This window comes from Sparus aurata, chromosome 13 (genome assembly GCF_900880675.1).
Source record: "Sparus aurata chromosome 13, fSpaAur1.1, whole genome shotgun sequence".
Classification (NCBI taxonomy): domain Eukaryota; kingdom Metazoa; phylum Chordata; class Actinopteri; order Spariformes; family Sparidae; genus Sparus; species Sparus aurata.
Genome location: NC_044199.1, coordinates 35,013,169 through 35,025,073, shown reverse-complemented (window position 1 = coordinate 35,025,073; position 11,905 = coordinate 35,013,169). Strand labels below are relative to the sequence as shown.

General features: G+C 48.6%; 1 protein-coding gene across 1 annotated transcript in view; it reads right to left on the bottom strand.

The window, feature by feature from the left end:
• Window positions 1-356: 356 nt before the first annotated feature.
• Window positions 357-11,905, bottom strand: part of LOC115593875 (transmembrane protein 132E-like) — a 53,579-nt gene continuing 42,030 nt past the window's right edge. The window contains exon 7 of the mRNA XM_030437547.1: window positions 357-5,142. Coding sequence (XP_030293407.1) covers window positions 4,072-5,142 — 1,071 coding nt within the window. The 3' untranslated portion in view covers window positions 357-4,071. The remainder of the gene's footprint in view (window positions 5,143-11,905) is intronic.

Genomic DNA, 11,905 nt, shown 5'->3' with positions numbered 1-11,905 from the left:
CTACAAGTTGCTGAAGTTTAAAGTGAAATAATGAATTAACCACAAATATGTTTAGGCTGTTATAAAAAAGAAAGTTTGATATAAAATATATCACAAAATAATCTACAGAAACATGTTTAAAGGTGAATATCTACACTTCTGTTGGCCAACACATATCTTAATAAATGTTTTTATTCTGACCTGTTGAATTGTTTAATAAATGTAAAGATAAATGTTTCATCTCTGTACATGTGACAGAAAGAGTCGCTGATAAAGACGTGAAGCTTCATCACCTCTGTGGTTCTAAGACACGAACAGTACCAACACGTGTTCTGGTTCTGTTCAGGGTTCAGTGCTGCAGTAAGAACGAGGCAGTGTCGAGTGTATTGCATTTTCTTTAGTACTTTACATATAACAGGAAAATACAAGGGTTTGTTTTTCGAGAGAATACAGGAAATTTAACAGTGCTCTGTACATTAACATATTGTTGTGAGTGCGGTGGTGACTTGGCACAGCCGACTGAGCTGCAGGGGGCAGAAAGGTACAATTCACCATGTTCAGTTACATCTTGTAAAAGGACTAAGTTTCTATTAGCAGCTTGAAGGAAATACAAAATGAGCGACATGTGCACCGTCACCGAAGCAGCTTTACAAAAACACAGCGAGGAGGAAAACTGATGACAACTCAAATGTTACTGATGGCGAGATGGCAACATGTCAACATACAGTGTGAGTAGAAACCAAAGGAAACAGGAAAAGCTGCTATTAGACACTTAATCTGTTAATTGGGCTGACCACATGAACACTAACGAGCCAGTTTAGTAAAGAATCCTACATTCATCCTGAGAATCCATCATTTAAAGAAGAAGTGAAGCTCGTCCAGCTGCGGCGGCGGCGGCGGCTTCTCCTCATTTCATGGCAAATCATGACGATGCTGCGGCGGAGCGACGGGCTTGGACTGTCGAATGAAAACTGTTTGATCTTCTCTTCAGATGTTAACACAGATTGAATATCATTAAACACTAGAATTGATTCATTTCAACCACATTGAACAAAGAGAGGGCATGCAGTAAACCAAATCCTTAAAGTCCCAATCCAGGATTCATGAACATATCAAATGTACGTCTATATACATGGAGAGTGTCGAGCGTCATGGTTTACTGACGGAAAGTAATCTCATGGCAACTTTCAGAGGAAATTAAAGCCGGTTTTGCTCCAGTATTTACAATGTTGCTGTGATCAAACCGTCACATCTAACACTCGAGTTTAGCTGTGAGGAAACGCAAGAAACCTCTTTGATTGAATGTTTGCGTGGGATATAAAGCTGTTGTTAATTCTGGATTGGGTCTAGAATAAGGCTGAAGGGGCTGAAGAGCAGCTGACAGTCGTTCTCACCCCAGAGCGAGCAGGACACATCAGGCTTCTCTCAGGATCACTGGAATCAGTCGTCAGTTTACATGAAAGAAGAATCCAAGCCCTTAGATATACAGAATTAAAGGAAAGAGACACGGAAACTGATTCTTATCTTGTGGTTGCTTCATTAGTCCTGAAAAGAAGTCGTTTCATGTGAGATCAGAGCTGAAATATTATCAGCCTTCAGACGTGGGCTGCTCTCTGCTGCTGAGGAGCACACACGCTACGCTAACTGACCGCTGCAGTTAAAGATACTATGAGCTCTGCTGTCGTCACCACCTCGTGTGTTTGATGACATTATGCTCTTTCTAAACCTGCCACGTCTTTCTTCTTCCTGCCAGACTGTCGTCAGTAGGCGATTTGATAATTTCTAACGGAGGGGGCGGGAACGAGACGTCTGACTCCGTCGTAGCGTCACGTGACTGATTCACACCACAAGCAACAGATCTGTGAGTCTGCAGGTCTGCGAGTGTTGTAAAGACGAACAGATCTGTGAGTCTGCAGGTCTGCGAGTGTTGTAAAGACGAACAGATCTGCGCCTGTTTAAACAGAAACGCTCTGTCTTAATGTAATTCTCAGTGATTTATCAGTCATGGCAGGTTAACACGCGTCCTCACCACATCCGCCTGTCCTATAGGCCGACTGAGAAAGCAGCTTGTAACGACCTATATCAATGTTTCTGGTTGGACAGCGACCTCTAGTGGCTGTAGTAAATATTAAGGCAGCAAAGGAGGACGTGAAGAGGAGCAGTGAAAAGAGCGACTGGTCCAGGACGGATGCTCGGGTCAAACAAGTACAGGACTTCCAACCAGGAGACCGATGTTCATGTCTGATGTGAAATCAGAAGTAAACAGAGTTAATTTTACCTGAACCACGATGTTCTCCTGAACATAACATGTCCGAACACGAGAGTACGGTGAAGGTCCCGTACGTCTGTCGCTGCTGCGCTTCAACGTCACGTTGTTTAGAGAACGTTGATCTGCGTCGTTTCAGGACTTGCTGGCGATCGACCTGCTCGTCGGTTCAGGTTTGAGGATGTGTTGCTCAAATCGCCTACTGAGCACATCTAAACTCACTTTCTGCACAACAACACCTGCATATAACTCCAACAGTTCCTGCTGGTTTCAATCACTTTGATTTGTCAACAAAGCCGATCAGCATCCTGAGATACCTGCACACATCATCCACACGCTCATCTGTCAGCAGCAACAACTCAGCTCTGTAGCAGAGTGGTGACTTCACTGGAATAAAGAAAATATCGAGCACACACACAGCAGAGTGTGTTTGTAACAACAGCGTGACAACATGGGATGGCTGTGATTTAAATGATGGTGAAAATCAATAATTTATTCATGGATCTTCTTGGTGGGCGGATGACACTTCCTGCAGAGTTCAGAGGATCTTGTGTTCAGTGTGAATGATTTCTACTGGTACCTTCTAAGTTTGTTATTGTCCCGGAGGCTGGAGGCCAGCCGAACTCCAGGACGGGGAAATAAATCATCTAAAGATTGGATCTGTTACGAGTCTGATGCATAGCAAACCCCCACGTTCAACAGTCGAGTGTGATGCCACTTTGTTACAGAGCCACAGTTCTGTCATGACGGTACCGAGGGGAACCTTCTACTCACCACAAGACTATAAAAACGTTGCTGTCGCTCCGTCCTTCCTCTGAGGAAGTGACCTGCTGAACGCTCCATACGGTTTATATACATATACTAGAGAGGAATGCCTGCGCGTATGTAGGCCTGACATGGCATGCGTGTGATGCATGATAACATATTTACTTCGGTAATGTGTATGAATGATTATATAACTACAATACAAACATTTACAAATTTGGAAAAAGTTGCTGATTGTGCCTGGAGATCCCCGTCCATGCAAACAATGTCTGAGATCCTCACAACACACGAGCTCGTTTCTGTCTAACCCTCATGCTGGAGGTCAGGTGCAGCTCTTACATCCCACCACACCGTCTCGAGCCGTCGTGATAAAACAGGGTGTCTGCGCTGATATAAGAAGTGAACTGTGACCATCTTTGTAAGGCATTAGATTTGTTCAGGACCAGGAGGACTAATAATAGGGCACTGCGTCTGACTACCTATGAAATGTAGAAAAATGTAGGGAATGAACATGAGTACAAATCATGAGTGTGCTGCACCGAGAACAACAATGAAGAAAGTTTTGCCATTAAAAGAACACTTTTCCTACTTTGGCAAAAACAAAATGATTTTTTTTTAACGTAGCTTTCACGAGAGTCTTTGACAGTTTGTAGTTCATCAAAGGCCTCTTTGTTTGGAGTCGGTACAGTACTACAGAGTCCCACTGAGCCAGAACCAAACGTTGCTGTCTGAATCAGGTTCCTGTAAACCGGATCCTGACTCCAGAGAGCAGGAGCAGCTCTCACACGGGTCACGGCTCGGCCTCCTGTAGCCAACATGTACAGATTTCTCCAGTGATTGAGATCCTGTGTTCGAGTCTTTGGCTTCCTTGCGTTCTCTTCTGTGTGAGTGTGTATGAGATTACAGCACTGTGCAAACTAAATGGAACACACCCTAACCAAAACAACAGTTGGCCTTTTAGTCTGTGAAAAATTATCTTTCACTCAGGTGAAAAAGAGAAAAATAGAAAGGAACATTTCTTTAGAAAGCTGAGAGCGGTGCTGGTCGCTGCACCGCTGCTCTCAGGCTATTTCTTTTATTCTGCGCATGTAGTCATGCAGTTCCTCCGGGTCTTGAAAGCCCATATCCTGGCAAACCCACTGAATGTCCTCTTCGTCTGCTATGGGGATGGAGTTATAGGGCAGCTCCTCTGTGGGGAGGGTGGTGAAGGTGGTGAACTTGACCCTCTTGCGCTTGGAGGTGGGTGAATTGGCGTCCTCGCCGTTCTCCTTCGTGGAGCCTCCGGAGCTGCCGTCGCCTCGCCCGTGTACCTGGCTCTGAACGCTGGTCTGGGAGCTGCCGCTGCTGTGGTGGTCCCCGTGGCAGCAAGTCTGTACGCCCTCCAGAGCGTTACTGGGACTCTCCACCTGCTGCGGCGACAGGTCGCACTGGGCCCTCAGCGGCTGGCCGTTTCCCAGGAACACCCAGTGGTGGGAGTGGTCCATGTTGGCCTGACCCTCGGGGGGGATCCGCTTGTGGCGGTACTTCAGCACGAAGACGATGCAGTTGATGAGAAAGACTAAGATGGCCAGACAGAAGACTCCCAGCAGAGCGTACATGCCGATCTCAAGGTCGGTCATGTTGCGAGGAGAGTGCACGAAGTCGTCTTCCTCCTCTTCGTCACTCTCAGTCGGTCGCTCCTGGTTACTAATGGTGGGGAAATTGGTGTAATCGATGGGAACGCTGGCAGGCTGCTCATTAGAGGTCTCATAAATTCTTCCACTAATGTTCGGATCAATGATCGGACGCCTGGTGACGGGCGGCAGCTCGATCTCACCCTCCGTGGTCGCCTCTTCCTCGGAGTCTTCCTCCGGGCCGAAGCGGACCTTGACATAAACGGCAGCAGATGCGATGACGCTCTTGCGTTTGGTCTTCTGGCACGCCTCGCAGATGGTCATCTCTAAACGCACCATCTCGCCGGATCCCTCTCCTTCTGCCACCACCACGGGCCAGCGCTGCTGAGGCTCCTGGGAGACCGACACCACCTTGTCATCCAGCGAGGAGGCGTTGAGGTTGTAGTCTTTGGGATCAAAGTAAGTCAGCGTGGCGGCTGTGTTGTCGCTGAAAAGCATCCAGATGGACAGACTGGCCTCCTGTCACACAAACACAGAGACAGACAGTCAGACGGATCTTTCTTTACGCCAAAGCAACTTTTGTTCACTTCAAACACAGAATCAAAAGGTTCAGACAACACGACAGAAAGAATTAACCTCCCTGATCTCACCGTGGAGCTGACGACAGAACACATCTGATGTCTGTCCTCAGCCAGTTATCAGCGTCTAATCACAAGGTTAGCTAAACGTTTCTGTCGCCTTCAGAACCAGAACCAGACTGAAGAGATTGTAACGACATAAACAGGCTCCAGTGTTCACACACAGAATATTAACAAGCCTGAAATCAAACAGGATGATCACAAGTTATATTATATTTGATTAATTATTGACATATTGACACATTTTACTTGGATGACATTCAAACTTCTGCAACATGACATCATGTAAGAGTTTTCTCATCGTGTCTTATTTAAACTGATCAGAAGTCAAAGATTCTTCTGAGTGACGATGTTTCTCTGTAAATAAAGTCGGACCACTTTTGTTCTGAACTGGTTCTGTACGAATAAAACTGAGTTTTCCACTGAGGTCTCTTTTAAAGCCCAGAATGAAAGACACACACACACACACACACACACACGTGCAGCTTTGATTGTGTCTGATGGTTTAATTGACCTGTTAATCATAATTAATAATACATTACAATTATTATAATGACAATTTTCTTTTTTATGATTCTGACCAAATATTGCAATTAATTCAGATTGGAACTGATCAGCTTATTATTAGAGTTAGTTAGTTTAATATCATAAACGATCATGTTTAATGATTTTATTCAGCCTAAAATTGCTCGCTTAATTTTGCAATTAACAGAAAATCTAAATAATGTGTCTGCTACATTCTGCATGCCCAGAAAACTAATCAGAATACTCTGTGCCATCAGAACCGACAGCCCATCAGAACCATCAGCTCATCAGAACCGACAGCCCATCAGAACCGGACAGGTTCAGTTTCAACATAACTGTTGGAAGGTTCATGTTCATCTCAGGTTGACCCTCATGTTATAATATAATAATAATAATAATAATATAATAATGTGTCTGTTTATAAAGATGCGTCAGGAGAAGCTGACCCGTAGAGACGTGATGACAGTGACGTCTCTTCGTCTGTCTGTCCTGCTGTGGGACTCTCAGTACAGTACAGAGACAAAGCTGCCTTCTGTCTGAATCTCTCCAAAGTATATTTAAATGGTTCTGATCCATTCTCTCATGGCATTGACCCTCATTTGAAAATCTGTTCCCGACTGAGGCTTTGAAGTTCTGGACTCGCTCCAGTCTCTAAATCTCCAGAGGTTTGGTGAACATGTGCAGAACCCTGCGCTCGCTGCGAGGCTCGACGTGCACACGGACCACTCTGATGTGCTCAGCAGGAAAACACTTTCCAGCATCAAGGAGGACAGAATGCAGGACTGACTGCAGGACTGACTGCAGGACTGACTGCGGGACTGACTGCGGGACAGACTGCGGGACTGACTGCGGGACGGACTGCAGGACTGACGGCAGGACTGACTGCAGGACTGACTGCAGGACTGACTGCGGGACTGACTGCAGGACTGACTGCGGGACAGACTGCGGGACTGACTGCGGGACGGACTGCAGGACTGACTGCGGGACTGACTGCAGGACTGACTGCGGGACAGACTGCGGGACGGACTGCAGGACAGACTGCGGGACGGACTGCAGGACGGAATGCAGGACTGACTGCGGGACGGACTGCAGGACGGACTGCAGGACTGACTGCTGGACAGACTGCGGGACGGACTGCAGGACGGAATGCAGGACTGACTGCGGGACAGACTGCAGGACAGAATGCAGGACTGACTGCGGGACGGACTGCAGGACGGAATGCAGGACTGACTGCTGGACAGACTGCGGGACGGACTGCAGGACGGAATGCAGGACTGACTGCGGGACGGACTGCAGGACAGAATGCAGGACTGACTGCGGGACGGACTGCAGGACGGAATGCAGGACTGACTGCGGGACGGACTGCAGGACAGAATGCAGGACTGACTGCGGGACGGACTGCAGGACGGAATGCAGGACTGACTGCAGGACAGACTGCGGGACGGACTGCAGGACGGAATGCAGGACTGACTGCGGGACGGACTGCAGGACAGAATGCAGGACTGACTGCGGGACGGACTGCAGGACGGAATGCAGGACTGACTGCTGGACAGACTGCGGGACGGACTGCAGGACGGAATGCAGGACTGACTGCGGGACAGACTGCGGGACGGACTGCAGGACGGAATGCAGGACTGACTGCGGGACAGACTGCAGGACGGACTGCAGGACGGAATGCAGGACTGACTGCGGGACGGACTGCAGGACGGAATGCAGGACTGACTGCTGGACAGACTGCGGGACGGACTGCAGGACGGAATGCAGGACTGACTGCGGGACAGACTGCGGGACGGACTGCAGGACGGAATGCAGGACGGACTGCAGGACTGACTGCGGGACAGACTGCGGGACGGACTGCAGGACGGACTGCAGGACTGACTGCAGGACTGACTGCGGGACTGACGGCAGGACGGACTGCAGGACGGAAGGCAGGATGGACGGCAGGACGGAAGGCAGGATGGACGGCAGGACGGAAGGCAGGATGGATGGCAGGACTGACGGCAGGACAGAATGCAGGATGGACGGCAGGACGGAAGGCAGGACGGAAGGCAGGACGGACTGCAGGACGGAAGGCAGGATGGACGGCAGGACGGAAGGCAGGATGGATGGCAGGACTGACGGCAGGACAGAATGCAGGATGGACGGCAGGACGGAAGGCAGGACGGACTGCAGGACGGAAGGCAGGATGGACGGCAGGACGGAAGGCAGGATGGACGGCAGGACGGACTGCAGGATGGACGGCAGGACGGACGGCTGCGTCTCCCTCTGCTCCTCACACTGATCCGACTGGTTCAGCAGCAGCTCGTCTCCTCGTTCTGTTTTATCACTCTTCACTCTCCATATAAAGAAACAGGCTGGTGACCTGACAGAACACAACACTGTCGTGTGATCACGGCTGCGTCTGTTCACAGCTGGTTTACACATCAGCCCACCGTGTGGAGGAAACCTGCGGCCTCTGAAACGGGCCGACAGCTTCATTCTGCTCTGATGTGGCAGAGAACCCCACACCCGGTTCTGTGGTTTGGGACAAGACTGAATACCAGCCAGACCTCTGTCATCTCAGCGTGACTGAATGTATTATTCAAATCATAAGGATGATTTCAATAATACATGAAATATGAAATATCTGTTTTTATGAGCTGACTGCCACCAAAAGTCTGATGAAGGAACAAACAACGAGCGGCTGCTTCCACACAGAAACGCTCGGTACAAGATGTTCTGTGTGGGTCCGGTTCACACACATTCACGCTGAAAGAAAAGAATACGGTGGCCCGGAGGCTCAGAACACACATTACTAGAACCACATTATCAGACAGCATCCATCATTTCAGAAACATTTAAATGTTGTATTTTCTAAGAAGTGGTTGTGTTTCCTAAATGTTGTTGTGATTTATAAAATATGTTTCCTGAAGAGTTCATGTTGGAATGTTTCTGTAAAATGTCGTATTTGTGAAATGTTATCATGGTTTGCAAAATGTCATGTTCTCTGCAATGTGGTTATGTTTTGACCCTCTGGGCCACCGTAGAGGAGATCTGGTTGGGTCTGAGACTGTTAGCATCATGTTGTGAGACATGTTCACAACGTTGAGTCGTAGTGACACCATCCAGAACCATCCAGAACCATCCAGAACTTTATCAGACAGACTAAGTCACACAGAGAAAGGTTTTATGATGAACCTTCAGCACCGAAGCTTTCACTTCTGAGAGCCTGAACTCTGTCAAGTGGAAGAGAGACTGATGCAGAGAGACCTTGATTGTCCAACTCTCCCCATCCATAGTTTATGTGTTCATTCATTTCTGCAGTAATAGAGGACATTTAGAAAGTTTTCCTGTGAAACAGAATCAAATGGCTTGAAATAGCTCCAGTACTCCTCTGAGAGCTCTGCCGGCAGAGGAATTGGCTGCCTTTTATGGCCCGGCCTTGGAGAGCACTTAGGACAATACATTACAATAATTAAATTTCAAGGTGGCCAAGAAGCGGAAAGCAAGAAAAATTGGAATTTAATGCTCGCCTCTCTCTCACTGATGCTTGATGGGGTTGTCGTTGCATTTTTAGCAACTTGCAGACCAATGAATGGACGAGGCAGGAAAAGACACACACATGTGCACACACGCACACACACATACACACACACACACACACACACACTCTTCCCTAGGTGAAGCTGCCAATGAATTCCTCGCCGAGCGCTGCAGAGATCCGTCCTCCTGCGTGACGAGGCGGCGGCTGCGTCTCATGTCTCACTCCGGCAGTAAAATCCATCCTGGTAAACGTATTTGGACGAATCAGAAGTGTTTCCAGCGGCGCCGCTAATATGGAGGTTGTGATAAAACAGCACCAAGGATACTTATTAGTTCAGTGCAGCTGCCTTTATCTGCTGTCCTTGCTAACAATGCAGACTGCAGCTTAAAAGATTTAGCTGGAAAATAATGTTATTACTGTGAAGTGAACCTCGTGCTTGTTGATACGGAGCCGCTGAGGGGATTTGCAAATAAACTTGATTCCAGCGCTGAGAACACACCGAGACCGAGAGAGGAAGGTGACGCTGCACATGTTCACGTCAGACCTGACAGCACAGAACACGCTCTGACCTGAGCAGACCTGACTGGTTCTGTTGGTTTTTACAAAATAAAAAACATTTGAAGAATGTCAAGAATCAGAAGCCACGCCGAGAGGAGACATGAGCGGCGACACACGAGCTAACTCCACCAATCAGGACGGACTTCTCTGGCAGACATTATTATTTCTCTCAGGGTGCCGGCTGCTGACTTCACCGGCTGCTGACTTCACCGGCTGCTGACTTCACCGGCTGCTGACTGCACCGGCTGCTGACTGCACCGGCTGCTGACTGCACCGGCTGCTGACTTCACCGGCTGCTGACTTCACCGGCTGCTGACTTCACCGGCTGCTGACTGCACCGGCTGCTGACTTCACCGGCTGCTGACTTCACCGGCTGCTGACTTCACCGGCTGCTGACTGCACCGGCTGCTGACTGCACCGGCTGCTGACTGCACCGGCTGCTGACTTCACCGGCTGCTGACTGCACCGGCTGCTGACTGCACCGGCTGCTGACTTCACCGGCTGCTGACTTGACTTCACCGGCTGCTGACTTCACCGGCTGCTGACTTCACCGGCTGCTGACTGCACCGGCTGCTGACTTCACCGGCTGCTGACTTCACCGGCTGCTGACTGCACCGGCTGCTGACTGCACCGGCTGCTGACTTCACCGGCTGCTGACTGCACCGGCTGCTGACTTCACCGGCTGCTGACTGCACCGGCTGCTGACTGCACCGGCTGCTGACTTCACCGGCTGCTGACTTCACCGGCTGCTGACTTCACCGGCTGCTGACTGCACCGGCTGCTGACTGCACCGGCTGCTGACTTCACCGGCTGCTGACTGCACCGGCTGCTGACTTCACCGGCTGCTGACTGCACCGGCTGCTGACTTCACCGGCTGCTGACTGCACCGGCTGCTGACTTCACCGGCAGCGCTCACGCAGCTTCATCAGTATGGAGCAGCGGCTGTGGTTCCACCTGAATATTTTTCTGATGCTGTCGTGTGTTTTGCAAACTAAAATGCACGGTGAATATTTCATGCAGCTCTGAACACGTCTCACATTTCTTTTCAGTGAGTCTGAAGGTTGTTGGGGAACGAGCCCGGTTAGCTTCAGCACACACGCACACTTTTTGTTAATTAGTGGGACGTTTTGTTCATCTGCATTACGTCCCTGGAGATTTAAGGCCCAGCAGAACCATCCTCAGTGAGCAGCTTCCCTTTGAAAGCATGTTTAAAACTGGTTCTTTCATCTGAGGAGTGTGGACGTTGTTTCCACGTCAGCTCTGAAATGACGACAGGCTTTAATTTGCACGAATTACAGGATATTGTTGGAACCCTGCAGGACATATTTAGAAAGTGATCAAACCATCAACCCTGTGACTGATGGACGGCTGCTCTGCGACCTGCTCACACACCTCCACAGCGTGAAGCTCACGTTTGTTTCTTCAGAGCTGGAACGCTCTCAGTCCTCACGTGAGCTTCACACACTGTCTTGTTTCACATCAACGTACAGATCTGCTCCTGGAGCCTCTTGTTGGCAGCTCACAGCCTTCATAGTAACATATTTATGATATACTTATTTATTTTATATGAAATATTAAATGTTGAGCTGTGAAAACGAAACAAAATAACTGATATCATCTTTCTTCCAACCTTCCACTGAACAAACGATGGAAAGGACGACAGACGTTTGTGTTTTGTGACACGCTGATTTTATCTGAGAGTGAAACGACGTCTCAGGAGTTCAACTAGAAATCAACAGTGAATCAGCTGAAGCTCGCTGGGAAACCTCGACTGTCACCAACATCTCAGTGAATATCAGTGTTTGGGCTGCAGAATCTGGAAAAACTAGATAGTTATTGTTCATGATGATCAGAATTAATGATCGTTTCTGCTTCACAATCTCTATTTTAACTGAAAAGCACTTAAAGTCACGATGATGTCACACTTTCTGACTTTCACTACGATCATCGTGGCCAAACGAAGTCATGATGATGATGTCATCACGATATCGATAGAAGTTTGATTTTTCTGCTATCAATCAGATTCATTTGATAATTG